The sequence below is a fragment of the Protomyctophum parallelum genome (genome assembly GCF_964188405.1).
Source record: "Protomyctophum parallelum genome assembly, chromosome: 22".
In the NCBI taxonomy this organism is placed as follows: Eukaryota; Metazoa; Chordata; class Actinopteri; order Myctophiformes; family Myctophidae; genus Protomyctophum; species Protomyctophum parallelum.
Genome location: NC_139714.1, coordinates 24,202,145 through 24,221,975, shown reverse-complemented (window position 1 = coordinate 24,221,975; position 19,831 = coordinate 24,202,145). Strand labels below are relative to the sequence as shown.

The 19,831-nt window shown below is 43.7% G+C and overlaps 1 protein-coding gene across 1 annotated transcript in view; it reads left to right on the top strand.

Annotated features, from left to right (window-relative positions):
- pawr (PRKC, apoptosis, WT1, regulator) overlaps positions 1-17,772 on the top strand; it is a 92,374-nt gene extending 74,602 nt beyond the window's left edge. Inside the window, exons 3-6 of the mRNA XM_083794601.1 lie at positions 4,865-4,875; positions 6,493-6,589; positions 10,827-10,931; positions 16,796-17,772. Of these exons, the coding sequence (XP_083650727.1) occupies positions 4,865-4,875; positions 6,493-6,589; positions 10,827-10,931; positions 16,796-16,882 (300 nt within the window). The 3' untranslated portion in view covers positions 16,883-17,772. The remainder of the gene's footprint in view (positions 1-4,864; positions 4,876-6,492; positions 6,590-10,826; positions 10,932-16,795) is intronic.
- Positions 17,773-19,831: the final 2,059 nt, after the last annotated feature.

The following is a 19,831-nucleotide window of genomic DNA, read 5'->3' as shown; positions in this document are numbered from 1 at the left end:
CGCACACATTCTCACAACACGTTCACTTTTTATATGTCCCGCGTGTGTATGTGAAAACCTTCTTACGCAACCTTGTATTAAAATGTCTGCTCACAATTTATACATGAGGCCTCTAGAGTCTTAACTAATTCACTGCCCGAGTAAATAAAAAAGTAATTCACACCCTGCCAGCGATTTTTCTCTCTTACCATAAGGTGCCCTGTGGCACTGAGTGAGTTTTAAAGATGGAGTGCCGTGATTTGGTACTATTTCTGTTTTGTGTGTCTATGGAGTTACCATTACTCTAATAGACCACCAGGTGTGGTAAGAATTTTTAATATATTTTTGGTTTCTTCCTGGAAGCTGAAAGCCTTTGAGTCAAAAGGCCCAATTGAAAATATGGCATTTTTGTGACATCATAACCTCCAATTGCCATATACATTCTACGGCAATGGCGCGGAGCATGTTAAAACGCATTGAACACCAAGGACTTCTAACGTATTTATCATGAAATACCAGGAATACCTTTAACGTGTTTTTGAGCTTTTCCTTCATTCATAATCGTCTTGCTAATATCTACCATAAAGCAGGGCTCCCAGGCGATAGGCAACGCCCTCAGTTGTTCTCAAACATATTCATGTCAAGGACCCCCATCTGAAAACATGTTGTTCCAGGGACCCTCTCAGTATAGCAAAGATTTGAGTTAAAAACTCGCTCTGAAAGAACATAAATTCAAAGATTTTAGGCACATTTTCACGATTGTTCAAAGATATCAGATCTAGCGCTGTCTATGGTGGCGGTAAGCCGACAGCACCAGGGGTTTTAGTGATGGGCAATGAGTAGTCACGTAATTATCTCCACTACAATCGAGGGTTGATGTAACCCTGAATATACGTATACAAATGGACCATCATGGGTCCGGTTTTTGTCACTGCCTCGCCTTTGCTGCTAGTGCTTTATACTGTCCCATGGGGAGCTGCGACGACACTTTTCATGTTGCACTATTTTGCATGAGACAATAGCCATCCCTGATCCCACCTGCCAAGTGCACCAGCTGACACTCTCAATCTGGCCATGTAATTATGGCTGCCACTCTGATTGGTTGGGGCCTGGCCACACTTGGACGCTCCTCCAGGGTCCTGGAGCGGACAGCCTGCCAGGTGGGCAAGGCAACATGGCCATACAGCTCTCCCCTTCTCCCTCTCTCTCTCTCTCTCTCTCTCTCTCTCTCTCTCTCTCTCTCTCGGAGTGCTAACCTCCATGAAGGCGCCTGAAATGGATTCATGGTCTGCGTTAAACCATTTTGTGCGCAAACCCGTTTTGGTGTTAGCATTACGTTATGCTCACACCGAGTGGCGCTCTACGAGCTTGTAGGTCTGCTATTTTGAAAAATCGAAGAACGACTGACATAGAAACATATAGCTTCTGATCTCAGGTCAGAGTGGGTTAAACCCCAGCTGCGTGCTATTTTGCTCGGGCGTGGCACTTCACCCGCCTGTGTAGTTCCTTCTGGCTCCAAACTATGGAACGCACTTCCCGTTGCTGTCAGAACCGCAGGCTCACTCCCAATCCTCCGCCGCAGTCTGGAAACCCACCTCTTCAGACTCCATCTTAGCCCGTAGCACTTGCCCTAGCCTCGACGACCTGCTGCACTGACTCCTCACCCCATGCCAGGGCGTTGCTCTCTCCCCATCTGCTGAGACTCCCAGAGGGTCACTGACTCACTGACTCAGAGTCAGCATGTCTCTCTGCCAGCCGCTAATGGGCCGCATTGTGTGCTGTTTAGCATTGAGGAACTGGCTGTTTACACTGGCCTCTTTAGACACTTTGACCTGAGATCAGATTCTTAAAATGTCTTCTACATCCTGACGGTTTTCTGAAAAAGCTATGTTTCTATGTCAGTTGTTCTTTGATTTTTCAAAAATAGCAGACCTTCAAGATCGTAGCGCGCCACTCTGTGGCGCACTATGAGCTTGTAGATCTGCTATTTGGCAAGAACACATTGTGGAGCTTGCAGTGCATGACAACACATTGTGAGCTTGTAGATCTGCTATTTTCAATATTTGTTGTAATTTTGTAAAAATAGACCGGCAGAAGCTAAACGCATACTTCTAGTGCTGCCCAGGTTGCTAGGCAACCCCTTCATCCCTCCCGGCACAAGGCGCAATGCGTGCGCATCCAATAGGAATCCACTTACTGTGATTTATTTCCTGCCTGTTTTCTCTGAAAAATACTCTAATACTTTTTTATTGCATCACGGCCAACAATTACAGTTTTTTCTTTTTTCTTTTTCTATAATTTTTATCCCACGATTTTGCAACCCAGTTTTTTCACCCAGTGCCAATTATCTAATGTAATCCTGGGCGCTACACTTCCTCTGCCAACCTGGGGGGGCAGCGGACTGACCTCATGCCTCCTTCCATGCATGAGGAGTCCAAGCTGCTTTTCACCTGACAGGGGGGAATTTCCCCGGCCGGACGTAGCGCATGGAAGGAACACATTATTCCGAACAGTTCCTTTCCCTTCCATCAGGCGCCCCGGCTGGCCAGGGGGAGGTAGTTTAGAGACCTGGATTACTGCATGTTTTTGTGGGGGTACCTACCCTAGGGGACACGGGGAGAACATGCAAACTCCACACAGAAAGGCCCTTTCGCCAACCCCGCCTCGGGTTTGGGCACTGATGACGGAGGAACGCCCTTCTAGCTGTGAGGCGACAGCACTACCGACTGTGCCACCGTGCCCCGAGCATATTACAGTTTCTGGCGAAAGATAAACAACATTGCCAGCTGCTAAGACTACAATGTGCTTTCGGTTTCGTCTCTCTGAGACGTGTGACACACACGGAAGCGGGGCTCAATACAGCCGATATGAATCATGGCGCTGAAGTACCTAGACGGTACGTGTCACGAGGTGTGATGGACAGACGGCTATATGGTGGCTTAAATCATTTAGGCCTGATGTCGAAATTAAAAAAAATGTCTTTTAAATCCTGACAGTTTTCTGAAAAACCCATGAGGTGCTCAACATTTCATGTCAAGGACCCCAAAGATTATATGTAATTGGCCGCCGACCCCCATCTGAAAATATGTTGTTCCAGGGACAACATTCAGCTGAGCTGAGCCTAACGTCGTTTAAGTACTACTTAGAAATAAAACTAGTGTTAACTAATCATTACAAGTGGCTCTTATTTTGAAGAAGTCTGATAGAGGACGTCCATTTCGATTGTAAACGACCTAGCTGCCATGACAGTTTTTGAAAGTGAAAGGGAAAGTTGTTTTGATTCCGTTCAGAGCGCTAATCCCCCCCCCCCCCCAAGCTACATGTACAGGTGCTCCTCTGCGGACTATAGCCCAAAATAAAAATGTGCACGCCCTGGTTATACAATACTAGACCGGTGCCCAACTGTAGAGCACTCTGTGTCCCTTTTTTTGCCCATTATATGGAGTGTTGTGATGTCAGAATAGGCCAGCTCCATACAGGATATGGATCTTGCGGGCAGGGGCCCTGTCCAGAGCCCGGGGGGGGCAGAGGCCTTTTTTGGCGGTTTCCGTTCAGAGCGGGTCCGACCGACTCTACAACTTTGCGGTGTGGGACACAAAGTTGAAGTCGGTGGGTGGCGAACGGTTATCCAGTTACGTGGATTACAGACGTACACACATGTACAGTCAGAGACTTGGTGCATTTATAGATAGATATAAATATTATAGTCTAGAGAACGGATGGCCCCCACTTGTTGTGCGTGGGTGCGTGGGAGCGAGCGAGCGAGCGTGTCACTGTGTCCACACCTGCCCCCATGTCATGCCTGTAATGAAAGCCTTGAAAAACCACAGTGGGAGAAAGCAATGAAACTCACTCTATCTCGTTATTGCTTGACTGCCGTGGAGAGCATTTCAAGGACTTTTTTTTATTTTTTTAATCAAAACAATTTTCAATTTAGGCAGGAGCATCCTAACCTGACTCTGCCAGATGGGGGCGGTATTGAGTAACCATGTTCCAACAAATGTGTGTAGCAAGCTTCTTGGATCTGGCAGCGTCAGGTTAGGAGCATCCAGGCAGATTTGCATTTACATTAACGTGATTTACACGCGCACGATTGAGGTAAACAGTGTGAGCTCCTAGTCAACAACCTCCAGAGTAAAAAGGTCACATTATTAGAGTGCAAAGACGACTTAAAGCAGCAGGTGCCGCAATGTTTAGCCCCATTAGAGAGTGAGGGGAGAATAACCCGTCACTTCAGTAAATGTCAAGTTCCAACGATAAAGTCCTACGTGTCTGTGAGAAGAAGTGGCACGCGGTACAATTGTCTGGTCCGTTTTTTACACTGAGATAGTTTAATTATGATTATTATGTTGTATTTTTATTGTATTGCTGTGGACCATTTCAACAGTGTATGAGTCGACAAGTGACAAATAAACCCCTCTTGGTTCTTGAGACACACTAGCTTACCTACGTAGATAAACCTCTTGAAATTGTCTTTTTTATTACCCCCGAAATGCTCTAAAATGTCACCTTGTTTGAGTAGCGTTTCCTTCTTAAAGCGTCGCTGCCCTCTACTTTTAATGAGCATATCTGTCAAATGCCCGAAATGCATCAGAGCGCAGGTGGCAAACCATTCAGTTCTGTTTGTCTATTGTCACGCCAAGCAGGCTTCTCTGTCTGCCCGGACGGACATGTCCTTTTCAGAAATATGCAGACATAAATGCAGGGCTGCTGTATTAATTTGACATCCCTTGGAGAAAATATAAACCTGGCACGATCCATTTTTTTCTCGGGGAGGGAACAAAAACAAACTCGTTTGAAGTTTTTTTTCCACAGAAATTAATTATTTAAATAAAGTCCACATGAATATTCTCTCCTGGTCGCTCCTCCGGTATCCTCTCGGCAGACAAGTGAAGGGTAAATAATATGCCTGGCTAACTGAATACAAAAGCTTCACGCACCTTTTTCATCAGCTGAATGGAAGCTGCTAATTGCATGTGGAGAATCCGTTGCCACCCGTGTCATTCTCGCGCACGGCCGCGGCTGTGCACAGTTTGAATTGTTTCCAAATCAAAATCCTTTTTGCCGGGAATGTTGTACCCCCTTGACAGCCTTTCTCCATTAATGAGAAAGGCTCTTATAAATGCAATTTAAAACGGAAAGCAGTGAAAACCTGGATGACATTCCCACCTGTTCATTTTGGTGATGGACCTGCCGTGCCATTAAAGTCTCATTACGCGGAAATGAATGAGTCGGCCCTTGGAGTATAAGCTTCAGGGAGAATGCATTCCTGCAAAGGATGAATGAATGTCAGCAAAGTTTCTCCAGAATCACACTTTTATTGTTATTCTTGTAGCATTAGCGTACTTGTTAATTTAGCTGAACAGAGTGTGCGTGCGTGCGTGTGTGCGTCCCTCTCTCTCTCTCTCTCTCCCTCTCTCTCTCTCTCTCTCCCTCTCTCTCTCTCTCTCTCTCTGTCTCTCTCTCTCTGTCATGTAAGTAAGTGAGTAAATTTTATTTATATAGCACTTCTCACAGAGAAAACTCACAAAGTGCTTTACATGCAGGGAATAGAAAACAAAAACAATAACAAGCTGAATAAAAACAGAATAGTACAGAGCAGTAAACGGCCTCTAGATATACAATTTATCTCAAAGCAAACAGCAAAATAGCGATAGCCACATGGAGAAATCATGAAACATCTGGAAATGCCTGTGCAAATATAGTAGAGTTTTAAGCTTGTTCTTAAAAATGTCTACAGAAACTGCTGATCTCAGGGCCTGAGGAAGAGCGTTCCATACGTGCTTGCGTATGCGTGTGTGTGTGCGCGTGCACGTGTGTGTCTTATTGTTGTTGACATAGTGTCTGATGGGGACAGAGTGGCATTCTGTCGTCTGGGTTAGGGATCAGGCTTAGTAATGCGGGCGAGTCGGAATGGCGGCGTGTTGGAATAGAGGAATGCCGGCGTGTAACCGTGTCTGATGCAGTTATACAATATAATATGCCATCCAGACCAGTGCAGCAATGTATAAACATTCAAGAGTGTTACCAGATTGGTTTAGTTATGCATGTGATGTCTTTGCTAACATCACGAATACACCCGATTTGAGTTAGTTAGTTTTTGTTGACACTCACCAGTCACAAGGAGGTCCTGATTCTGGAGGTGTGACTTTGATTTGTCTTTGATTTGTACATGGACCGGGCAGGCATTTCAAGATCAACATTACCAACATTACTTTTAAAATCACAACAAACTTTAGGTTACAGATGTAGATTCTACATACTGATATTTGGAAGCCTGGGCCATGTATATAAACTGACCACGAGTGGCCTATATATAACGATCGCTATAGCAAAGCCAAACAAACTTGCCAAATCTTGCTCTGTTTCGGCCGTTCTAGGCAGCAGTTTTGTCTGTGTGGAGGATGTGTATCCGTCGGTGCCCATGAACTTTGTTTTCCTGTAAAATGTATTGTAAATTGTGAATTCAAGATAAATAATGTGTGTGTGCGTGTGTGTGTGCGCTCTCTACAGTTCTGAGGAGGAGCTGGCTGGAAGCGGCAGGAACAGACACGGTCGTCACGGCAAGGAGGCTGGAGGTGTGGACAGGAGGACTGAAGAGTTGGAGAAGGTATTTCTGCTGCAGTGTCCTCTGCATTCTCTCAGCAGGCCTGCCTTATCCCATTTTGGGGCCGGGAAACCCCTTTTGGTGTTAGCATTTATATGTTGTGCTTTAGCTATTGAAAAATAGCAGATCTACAAGCTCATAGCGCGCCACCGAGTGGCACGCTACGAGCTTGTAGGTCTGATATTTTTGAAACATCGAAGAACGACTGACATACCATATAGCTTTTTCAGAAAACTGTAGAAGACATTTTTTAGAATGAGATACCCTCCCACACCCACAACGCTACTGTTGTCATTGTAGACCAGTGGTTTTCAACCCTTTTTCATATCGAGGGCCCCATTATTTATTTGCGCATTTGAGCCACATATGGACCACCGTTTGATGAGATTTAGCCTCTCAGACCCATGCTGTGTTGATGTGGTTAGTACAACAGCTTATACAACAGGCAAACATTTATAGCGAATATAACATCTTCATTCTCTAATTGTGTAGACTTCTTGTAAATGAAGTAATGCCGATGTTTAACAATAATTTAACTCTTGAGGGCATAAAATGGACCAAATGGACCTGTGGAGGTCCTATTGGTTTCATATTACGCTCTCACGAGTTAAATATCTAATAAGGGTCCATTTGGTTACTCACCATCATTTGCTGGGGACCACCTGGAACTCCCTCAAGGATCCCATGTTGTAGAGGATACATTAACCACTTTTAACCTGGCAATTGGGGGGGGGGGTATTGTGTTATACACAATATCTGTATACCTTTGTTATCCCACGGGGAAATTCAGTTTGATTGGGTAGACCCTAAAATTATGATCGTGGGGAATTATTTTGGGTACCGGTAGTTCTTATTCCAGTTGTGGTACTTCCGGCCTAATGACTACAAACCATTGACAACATTAGACGTTTTCAGATGGTGGTCTCCCGACCGGATAGGATACGACAGGAAGCACGCACATCTCCAGGAATTCTACAGGTGCTGGTAGGGATGTCCGCACACTGAATTGTAGCTCCCAGGAAAATTCTTTATTTGATTACCGGATCACATAGCAATTTAGTAACACAGACCAGGCTTTCCTCCGAGGCGGAAAGCCTGGTGCGAGGTTAGTTGAAGACTAGTCATTTGGATTCTTGTGCCATGGGCCGGCAGCAATACACCACTACAAGGACTTTGGCATGTGTGTGTATAGCATTCCTGTGCATAGTGTTTGAGGATGGCTCTGAAAAAGTTGAGATTGAAATGCAGTGTGTCACTAAATGATAACTGGTTGCTCTGAAAGGTTTCTGCTTTACATTTGCCAGCGTAAAGCACCTAGCCAGTGTCTAGTCATGCCCCCAGCCCCAAGAGGGCTTTGATTTCAGAACGTTTCACCTTTTTTCCATCCGTTATCAGTTTGCAGGTCTGCCACTCAGAATTGTGCTAATTATTCCTTATGATGTTATTGATTATAGTCACAGTAAATTGCATATTACTGACTGTCGGGTGGAAACTTCGTATTGTCACAGACTAACTTTCTGTGGTGTGGAGGCGAGGAATGATGCCACGACAAGGGTTTTCAGTAGCAGAACGGCAGATACAGTAAAGACAGTCATACAGTGTACTTGTAGGCTACTTCCAAACAGACAATATAACAGGACTCGGCGATAATACAGCAGCATGTACAGGTAAACTCACACTATTACTACTGTCTCTTTGGTGGGTGAGTCAGTCTGTGGTGGTCGGGCGGAGACGGAGGATTATTCACTCGGTACGTCTACGCTCATTGAACACCGGAACATAACTGCCTTAACGCCATTTTGGGCGGGAACCCCTTTTGGTGTTAGCATTATGTTATGCTTTAGCTATTGAAAAATAGCAGATCTACAAGCTCATAGCGCGCCACCGAGTGGCGCGCTACGAGCTTGTATAGGTTTGCTATTTTTGAAGAATCGTGAAAAGTGACATGAAAGTGTTTGAGAACGACTGACATAGAAAAACAGCTTTTTCAAGAAAACAGACATGGAAGACATTTGCAGAATCGTTCCCAGGTCAAAATGGGTTAAACCAGGCGGGCTGAACAGAACACCCAGAACTCTCTGAGGCTGAGAGCCAATAGCAACAGATTAACGTCTAGTAAAAACACACATCATAGGCTGTGGGCAATGTCGTAGCAGGGCAATAGAATGACTTGTTGTTCCCGCGTTAAAATATGTCCAAAACTGTTACTTTCAAATTCAAAGATCTACAAGCTCACTTGTAGTGACAAAGTTATTGCTATACTTTTGTGTGACAGAACTTCAGAAAGACATTACATTTCTGAAAAAAAAGTTTAAATATGGAGATACAATTTACAACAGTGGAATTTGTATATAATACAACTATGTGTATACACTATACTGTATAGTGTCTACAAAATTTCTATCTAATTTACATACGTTTAGCCTTTGCATACACCTGTAAGGTCATCGAGGCTAGATAATAGATTTCTGCCAGAAATCTTCAATCATAATAAAGTAGTAATGTGTATCAAGACTGCCTGGTGGTTTATTTTATTTTTTGTATCTAGCTGCCACTTTTTACTGGTAAGCCAAACATGTATGTCCCCGGGGTGAAGCCACTGTTTGTTTTCAAAGTGTGCATCTGATGAATTTGGAATTGCAATTCCTTTGAGTGCCTTCTTGAAGCCGCACCTCTGCGTGGTTCTTCCTGGAGAGATGACCTTTACAGTGGAGATGTCTCGCCCCTTCCAACAGCACTCTTAATGACACACTCCATTCTTCACTGCTTTCATGGCTCAACTCCAGTACACTCACATTCAAATGTCACATGGGATGAAAAAAAAAAGAAAATGAAGATCAGAAAGAAACCATTTCTGTTTCCCTGCCACACAGACAACATGCTACACAATGCTGCATTTATGTTTGTTTTTTTGTCAGGTAAACTAACCCTAACGAACACCAAACGACTCGCCCCTTTACCAACTCGCCCCCGCGAAATGTTTTAATGTAGTTAACAGTTAATTTAGTATTTCCCTCCCTAGTCTCTGAAATCTGAAATGATCTTGTATACAGGTTTATTTGATTGTATAGCAGTCGATCTCTATACTCAGTAAAATTAAGAAAGAATAACATGACACAGAGGCGGTGACTGCTTAATTAAGTTAATTTAGGACCTTCTAGCAGTTAATTTTGTTTTATTAAACACATTTCTTCCATGATGTAGCACATGTTTTGTAATGGCATCATCATGCAATTACGCCCATGGATATACAGAGTGAACTTACGGTAACACTGATAAATGAATATGATAATACCTTTTATATAATCACCAACATGAATTATGTTTGTAATACTTACAGCTAGGTAGAGTAGTGGGGCAAGATGGAAAAGAGCCGACCGTACGTACCTGTTGCCACCCTAACAACAGTCCGGCTTATTCTGAGCAGCCACGGTAGTCTAATAAACTAAAAATCAAGTGTCACTTCAAGTCAAGAGCACCGTAGACACCCGGAGGCTGACCCAACGGACCCGTGTCCGTTTAATCCCCCCTCATCCCACTTTGCAGGACATCGATGACATCGACGAGAACGAGCTGCTCAAATAGGACAACAAGATTCTGCTAAAGGGTGGTGGGCTGATTGAGTATCGGTTAGCTATATATACCAGTGGTTTTCAACCGGTGGTCCGGGGATCGCCGGTGCTCCAGGTGGTTCCCAGTTAAATTGGTAAAAGTTGGTAACCAAAATGTACCCTTATAGATCTTTAACTTGGTAACTAACTTACTTTTTTTGCAAGAGCATTTCCTTGCACTCAGATGCTTTCTATGAGCTAATCCACTTTTAATAATGTAGCCTGAAGCCAAACGCTAATGGAGCAACATTCACAGCCGGAGTGTGACGGAACAGCTGGCTGTTACATCAACTCACAGTCGACTGACGCTTTGTGTCAAAGCTAAGATGTTCACGTGTAAAATATTTGCTTTTCTTTTTTTTTTAAACCTTCATTTTAGACACTAATGCGCGAGAGAGGAGAATCGGGCACATTATTTACAGATTATAACGTGATAATGTGCAGGGTTTAATTCACTGCCACAAAACATCCCTGTGGGATACAGCGTGGCTGTAATTTAAGTATAGAATAAACAATCTCTTCAACAATGTGACCGTTTCTGAGTTAACCTCGTTCAAAGTGTGCACCTGATGAATTTGGAATTGTGTTTTCTGTGTGTGTGTGTGTCTGTGTGTGCGTGCGTGCGCCAGGAGCTGGCCAGAGAGCGCCAAGAGAATGCCAGGCTTCTGAAAGCTCACGAGGACAAAGATGACCTAATTGAGAAACTGAAGGAGGAAATTGACTTGCTGAACAGAGTGAGTAGTGGTGCTTTCACTTGGGTTTTTTTAGCACTAAGATTTACTTTTATTCCATTGTAATGTCGGTGCTACTCTATGTTGTTCCTATGCCTCACATTATTTCATTGTTTAACATCAGTCATGCTGATATAGTTATTGTTAAGTAATCTCTGAAGACATATTCCGCAGCTGAACCGAATGTATCGTTAGTAGAAACACGCACCAGGCAGAGGAGGGATGAAGGGCTTAAATGTGATTTGGTGTGGAGCTACGTTCCAATGCACGGCGTGCCCTGAGAGCTGTGTAATAATTATTGCCATTCTGACAAGTAAAAAAGAGAACTTGATATTGTAGTATTATCTTATACCGTTGCTCCACATTCATACAGACATTAGAGTGCCACGCTACGAGCTTGTAGAACTGCTATTTTTTTAATTGTGAAAATGTGGCACAAATCTTTGAATATATATATATATTCTTTCAGAGCGTTTTTAACTCAAATCTTTGCTTCTTGGGGGAGTCCCTGGAACTATATATTTTCAGATGGGGGGTCCGCAGCCAAATACAGATAATTCCAGGGGGTTCTTGACATGGAAAAGGTTGAGAACCACTGAATAGAAACATGAGGTTTTTCAGAAAACTGACAGGATTTAGAAGGCATTGAGCAGCCTCCACTGGAGCAGTTTGCCTGGCTTTATAGCCAGACTGATAACGTGGATTTCACTCACGCTTCCTTCCCGTATCAGTCTGGACTTTATCCCATAGGCAGCTTGAAAAGTGGGCGTGAGTAGTTGCCTTGACAGACGGACTCATCTAGTCTTATCAGTGTAACAGAGCTGTTCTTATCGTTTCTGTGGACATTTTTAAACTTGCGTTGAGGGTAGCCCTTGTTTTGAAAGCAGCATGTAGGTTACATCACAATGGACCAATCGGAGGCTGCTTTTCACTCTTGTACGGCACAGCATGTGAAACAGTCACTCTCTGCCTATGGGCTGAAGTCCAGACTCATAGCGGGGAGGAGGCATGAGTGAATCCACAAATTCCACAATATGTGTCTGGCAAAGCCAGGCTAGGGGTTCAGTTTCTTGCTCAAGGGCACTTCTGTGGTGTTGGGGGTCGGGTAAGTATAGTAGCCAATCACTTCCCTACCTAGCTTTTCTCTTTTACGGTCGGGGTAATCGAACCGGGGAACTTTTGGTTAGAAACTAACTGGCTCCTCTAGCCTTTAGGGTGGCCATGCACCGCTGCCTCCCAGATAATCAGCCTAACTGTAGTACAGCTGTCGCTGCCTCTGGGAAGAGCAGAGGAACCAACCAGCCTCAAACAAATTCCGCTTTTGAAGTTTTTCGTCCAAATCCAATTTGGACATTATGAGTTTGCTTGCCCTTTACCTTTGTATTAATATTGGTAGAATAATTAAACTCCTCATGTGTGACCTTCTGTCATGGAGCTAATGCATAGAAACAAGTTTTCTAAAGGTACCCTGACCTTGGCTATTGTGTTTCAAAAAGCCAATTACAATAACATAATTCTGGCATTCTCTCCCTATTCCTTTTAATATTATGCCTACCTAGACCCTTTTGTACTGTATCCCTGTGCGTTATTGAGTAGTAACACAAAAGTAATATAACTGGCACTGAAATGTATATTGTAATATATCTTTGTAAATTAAGTAAAGTAATTGTGTGATAAATTGTGAAAGTAACTGCCGTAACCCAACACAGTTCTTGTACTTTGTACTTTGTAATTCAGATTATTGGGAATATCGAAATTTCACAGTGGTCTGCAGATATTTGATCCTGCTGCCATATTATTTATTACTTGGGGCAAGCTGGCGTTCCCCACAAAAATGTCTACATTTTCCTGAACATTGAAAATTGCCAATGTTCAAGCTCACGACACAGCTCACACGGGTCATTCGCCACATGACCTTTAGTCACTATATAGGGCATGCATGGTCTCATGTTTGTCAAACATTTTTTTGATTGACACCTTTATTTCAGGGGAATCCAATTGAGACTAAGGTCTCTTTTTCAATGGCGCCCTGTATACAAAGAACAATTACAGCAATGATTGTACATACAGTACATGACAAACGCACAAAAAGATATGATACAAAAACACACATACACCAGAAAACAGAATCAGAATCTTAAAAACACATATAACAAAAAGCAGGTGCATACGCCTTCTTCTAGTGTGAGGTCAGTTAAAAATATTTTAAAAATATCATATGAAACGAGGACATCCAGCTTCAACTTGTTTTGACAGATATTCCATAGACGTGGAGCATGTACCCTGAAGACATGACATCTGATCACTTATATGATCAATGCATGCTGTGTCGAAGGCTTTCAAATGGGGTTGCAGCAGCAGTGTGCTCAGTGTCTCGCCAGGAGCGATGCAGATGTAAACGAAACCAGTAGCAGAGGTCATCTCTTCTGTTCTGTTCGGGGTTTTAGCCTCACAGATCTGGGCGACACCCCTCGCCAGTTGCAAATCGGGTTAAAGGTCAGGTATACTCGTGTTGCAGAGATGCCCTCTCACGTGGTGATTCACCACGTGAGAGGGCAGTCCCTGTACCTTTATGTCTGAGACTGTCAACAAGCAAACCCTCCTCATCTCACAACCACTGCCCTCTGCATTCATGGGTCATGGAGGATAGTGGTAGAAAGTCAAAAGAAAATGCTTTTTCCAGCATCTCAGAAGGAGAACTCGGCATGGGGGGGGAGGCTGACAGAACTGCACGCCTTTCATGTCTGAAATATTTTCCAGAAGTCGGATCACGGCCCTCATACCGATGAGGAGACACTCCAAATCAAAAAAGAGACATCCCACAAAGCCATCGATCGGTCCAGGTTATTGTATGTGTTTCTGCATGCCAGTGGAGTGTCTGTTTCAGTGGGCTTTTTTATTATTTGACTCGTTTTGTCACGTTCATATGACGGGCTCACAACGTGTCACAGTGCGACATCTCGTGAGCTTGGTAGATATGCCATTTTCAGCATGCAACCAAGCGTGAAATGACTTGTCTTTTAGTTCTACTGGATCTCTTCTCCACTAGTCTCTCCCTAACCTTTTAGTCTAGTTTTTATTTATTGATGACATTTTCAATATATTTATTTTTTAGTCTTAGTCATCATAGCTTACATTTTATTTAGTTTTGATTTACTTTTCGTCAGTGAAAAAAAGGTAGTCGACGAACATTTTTCGCCATAGTTTTAGTCGATGTAATCAACACTGTCGTTGACACCTTTGCTGCATAATTGTACTGATGTAATCAAAAAAGTAATTGTTATAATTTAGCTATTGAAAAATAGCAGATCTACAAGCTCATAGCGCGCCACCGAGTGGCGCGCTACGAGCTTGTAGGTCTGAAATATTTATTTCAGAAAACTGGAGGATTTAGAAGAACTTTTTAAAATGTTGAGGTCAGGCCTAAATGGGATAATGGCCAATATCTCGATCAGTCGATCCGCACACAATGTAGGCAATGTCACGGCGAGGTCAGGAGAGGCCTGATGGCATCGCATGGGCAGGACGCTGGTCAGTCATAACAAGAACAAGCCTTTATGTAAGAACAGTGGACGCGGTTCCCGATAGCATACAGAAATGTCCCTACAGTACGTACGAACGAGAGCCTCGCGGCCTGATGGGAAAGGCAGCCGATAACAAGCTGGTCCAGGCTGGCGTCTCCCCCAGCTCTCGGCAGAGCCAGATTGAATCCTGACTCGATGCAGAAGTTTATTTGGGAGTGAAAGCATAGATGAAGCTGATCTGTTGTTGGCCTCTGGAGTCTGGATATGCTTTTTGAAGAAAGTAAGGTTATGGAGCGGAGAGCAGTTATACTGACCGGTCAGGTGCATTACAAGCTATGGGTATACAGAACAGGGTTTTACTGTTTCTGACGATGGATATTGTGAAATTTTGTAAAACATTGCTAGTACTAGTGGCCGACATCATATAATATCCATTCAGTGAATCTTGTCGAGCCTGGAAACCAGACAAATCAGACAAATCTTATTCTGAGCAGCCAAGGTAGTCTAATCAAGTGTCACTCTAGGTCAAGAGCACCGTAGACACCCGGAGGCTCTCTCATTTGCATGCTAATTGAAGCTCTTAATGTTTAATTTGTTGCCATCAAATCAAGCCTGCGTGGTCAAATGGGACACCATGGCAGCAAGCAGCACTTTGATCCCAACTTTCACATGTTGCACTCTCACCCAACAAGGCCCTCAAAGATACAGAGGCAGGCTCTGCATCTTTGTTAATTTTAACGTGTGATCATGGTGCACACTCCATCTGACGAGGGCGGCCGTAGCTGAGTGTAGAGAGGCCATTTGGAAATGGTGTGGTTCCCGTTTCGCCAGGACTATGTCTACGTGTGTCCCTACGTGTGAGGCCCTTCTAGGGCCTGACCTAAGGTTTCTGAAAACCTTCAAATTCTGATGATTTTTTTTTTAAATAGTTATGTTGCTACAATAGCTGATGAGACACAGAGAGCGCGCCGGCATCAAGGGTAGAACAACGTATACGTTGCACCAGGCGTCAATGGGTTAAGGTGAGACTTAAAAACATTAATGGATGGGGAAGATCGAATGTGAAGGGGCAAGCTCTTCCAGAGCCTGGGAGCTGCAGCCACGAAAGAGCGTGCGCCCCCTAGTGCTCTTCTTGATTATTCGGCCCTCTAGCAGTACCTGGTTTTAGAAGCTCGGAGAGGTACTCGGGAGGGGGGGGGGGGGGGGGCAGCCCAATTAAACATTTAAAAGTAAATAAAAAGGACTTTAAAATCTATTCGAAAAGAAACCGGGAGCCAGTGAAGGGAGGCCAGCACAGGGGTTATTATGTTCTCTCTTTTTAGTACCAGAAAGTAAGCGAGCAGCAGCGTTCTGGACCAGTCAATCATTTTACGCTCTCAAGAGTCAGAAATCTATAAGGGTCCATTTGATTACCAACTCCGCCATCTAGCTGGGGTTGAGAAAACCACTGCCCTAGCAGCTCTCCCTGTGGGCTTATTATCATAGCCACCTAAGCAGTTATCTGCTGGGTGAACGTAGAAAAGTAATTCCCGGGGGGGTCAGTAGCGCTGTCGCCTCACAGCTAGAAGGTCCTGGGTGTCCTCGCTGTTGCTGCTGGGTGTGTGTTCTCTCCTCTGCGTCATCAGTGCCCATACCCTGGGTGTGGTTGACAAAAGGGCCTTTCTGTGTGGAGTTTGCATGTTCTCCCCGTGTCCCCTAGGGTAGGTACCCTCACAAAAAACATGCAGTAGTCCTGGTCTCTAAACTGCCTGATGGAGGGGAAAGGAACTGGTTGGAAACATGTTCCTTCCACACGCTACGTCCAACTGGGGAAACTCCCCCCTGTCAGGTGAAAAGAAGTAGCTTGGACTCGCATAGAAGGGCGGCATGTGGCTCAGGAGGTAGAGAAGGTCGGCCAATGATCCCTGGGTCGGCGGTTCGAATCCCGGCTCCTCCTGTCCACATGTGTCCTTGGGCAAGACACTGAACCCTACATTGCCTCTAACGAGTTGGTCGATGTTAGCTTGCCACCATTGGTGTGTGAATGTGGGACGTGAGGACGCTGGCGTCGACTGTTCGCCGCTTCACCTCCCAATGAATGAATGAATGAACCATTGTGCTATAAAAATGCAATTCATTATAGAAGGAAGCATGAGCTCCTTTGCTCTCCCCAGGTTGGCAGAGAGAGTCTAGCATCCAGCATTACATTCGATAATTGACACTGGGTGAAAACAAATGGGTTGCAAAATCATGGGATAAAGAAAAATTAAACGTTATTCCCAGTAAAACGGCCTACTCCCTTTTCCTTCCCCTGAACATGGACTCATCCGTCTCACTTTAATTCCCCTCTCCGTTTGGCTGCAGGACCTCGACGACATCGAGGATGAGAACGAGCAGCTGAAACAGGAGAACAAGACCCTGCTGAAGGTGGTGGGCCAGCTGACGAGGTAGAAGACCCAGGCCCAGGAGGACCAGATCCAACGAAGAAGCATCTCCGTCTCTCTCTCTCTCTCCCCCGAGTTAAACGCTGCGTCATCGAGTCCATGAGCATGGCTCGTACTTGTCTATTTGATTCTGTCTTCCTCTTTTCTGTTGCTTTTTTGGGGGGAAAGACTAAACTGTAAAGTAGGGGCGGCAGTCGGAGAGCCTCACACAGCCTTAAAGGACAACTTTGTTTTAGATTCTTATTAGAGGAAGTAAAAGGTGAGTGTTAATTTTCTTTCATTCGCTGCTTTCTTTCGTTTTAAAGATTTTACCTATTTTTGACAGGGGACGGGGGCGATTTCTTTATTATAATTTACTATAGTCCTAATAGACCCCAGGAAATTACATCTGGCCACAAAAGATTGCAGGTTGTATTGAATGTGAAGGAGGAGGCGACATGATTGAGCCTATGACACACATTATGGCATCCCCCTAGTAGTCAGACAGACTGAAAACAACTACTGTGGCCAGATTTTGAAACCGCTGTACAATTTTTGTAAAAAATAAAACATATTTAGCTACTTCGAATGCCCCCACCCCCTTTCAAAAATAGCAAAAACCGTTAAAACAAAAGAAAGCAGAGACAAAATAACACTCACCTTTTACTTTCTCTAATAACCTAAAACATGAACCTTGGTTGAGATAACAAAAGTTGTCCTTTAAACGCGTCATCCGGAGAGGATCCTTTTTCACTTGTTATGGACAGCAAGGAAACTGGTGGCCTAATAGATATTTTTTGGGGAAACAGGGGAGCTTTGGGACGGTATATTTAATGTAAATGTGTTGTATATAGGCCATTTAGATGTGTTAATTTTTAAGGTTAATAGTCAAAAAAGTTCAAAATAAATAAATAAGTACCGGTAAAATGAATGTATGATTTGCGTCAACAAAGCACATAAGGTCTTTTTAAGTTGAGAAAAAGCAACATCATCATCTGTCCTGTGGAGTCCACTATCAGTCCACTATTGTACACACATTACTCACCCGGGTCATTTTGAAATGACATCTCCATCTCTCCTGACGTCTGACATCTCTTTCGTCTTGGCCTTGTGCCTTGTGGGGCCTGTGTTGTGATAGTCGGTCCAAATTCAGCACAGCACAAAATACCTTCCAACGCATGTGGCACTTTTTTTATCTTCTAATAACCAGTTTAGATCAGAGTAATTTCCTTGAAGGAAAACGCTAAAGCCTGGTGCTTTTTTTTCCAGTGCCAGTTTTAAGCCTAATCCATTTTTGTTGTGCGATCAGGCTTTACGCTCTGCTTCCACTGATCAGTCATCTGATGCTTAATTTGTACTCGGCCATGCGACGGAATCATGCGCAATTGGCAGATCTACTAGATTGCGACATGACACGTTGTGAGCTTGCGGATCTGTTATTTTTGGCATGTGAATCGGTCATTATGAAGAACCACAGTATAAATCGTGCTTAAGAAGGCTGAGACATACAGTAGCCGCAGTATAAATCGCAAGAAAAAAAAGCGAGCAGGATTATTATGTATATTCTGTGCTTCAGCCATTTCATTGTTAATAACTGAGGATTATTAGTTATTGCTGGTGACATGATATAGGACAAAATTTATACTGTTATGTGGAATTATTTTTATTCCCTCAAGAAAAGCATTTTTTGCATTCTCCTAATTCAAGTGTTTACAACTTTGTGATATTGATAGATGTTTATCGGCTCCCTATTATAAGGCAAGCAGGATGGACTGGACTGTATGTATGGAGTAAGCAGTATGTGGCTGTGCAGTACGTTTATGCTGTATGTATGTATGTATGTATGTATGATAACCAAATCAACTGAACATACTTTTTGAAAATCCTCCACTCTCGGCCAAGTGGCTAGGAAAGGCACACTTATGACTTTACCTAGGTGTTATTTTTATCCTTTGCAATCCCACTGTTCTGAAATAAACCTCCTTGCACGGTGTACTCTGTCGAGACCATAGAGTGCTATATAAAGTGCATTTTTAGGTTCTAGCTCAGTGGTTTTCAACCATTGGCCTAGGGACCATCAGTGGTCCTTGAAGGGATTCCAGGTGGTCCCCACTCACCAGCTAAATGGAGAGTTGGTAACCCTTATAGATCTTTAACTCTTGAGAGCGTGAAATGAAACCAAATGGGTCTAGTTTCCAAATGGGTTTCGTTTTACACTCGCAAGAGTTCAACTATTGTTAAATATCTGCGTTAATTAATTTACAAGAAGTCCATAGAACTGTTATTTTGATCAATGTTTGCCTGTTGTCTCTCATTGTGGACAAAATCATATTCGACAAAGAAATATTCAAAGTTTTGGGTCTGAGAGGCTGAATCTCATCAAATGGTGGCCCACGGCTCAAATGGCATATTATCTCGCATAGCCATTATCCAGACTAGCCCAAAATGTTGACTCTCGTAGATGTATTTATCGATTCTGACATGTCAGAATCGATAAATACATCTATGAGGGTCCAAATTTTGGACTATACCCAGACAACTACTCTATTATAAGTAAGCTGGCATGTCATGGGTCATTGGAATCCCAAGAAACAATGGTAACGCAATGTTGGCGAACAGCGCCATCTGGTTTAAAAAAAAACGTAATCATTAAGACATCCAGGGACATACAACGTGATCCATTTCTGCTAAGCAGCAAGTTGTACTGTAGTGTAGCCTATAATGCTTAGATGATTTCGATTTATATTAGGATACATTTGCGGGACTATAAGACGAAACGGAAGTGGGGAGGAGCTGTCACATCCGCTTTATCGCTTGCTCACGATCAGAGCTTCCGTGATCCAGACTGGGGAGGAGTCAATCCCCCCCCCCCCCACACACACACACACACCCCCAATGAACCCATAATTTTACTCCCGTTACATTATGCATGTACAGAAGATGAAGTCATTTAATAAAAGTTTGATTATCTCTCCTC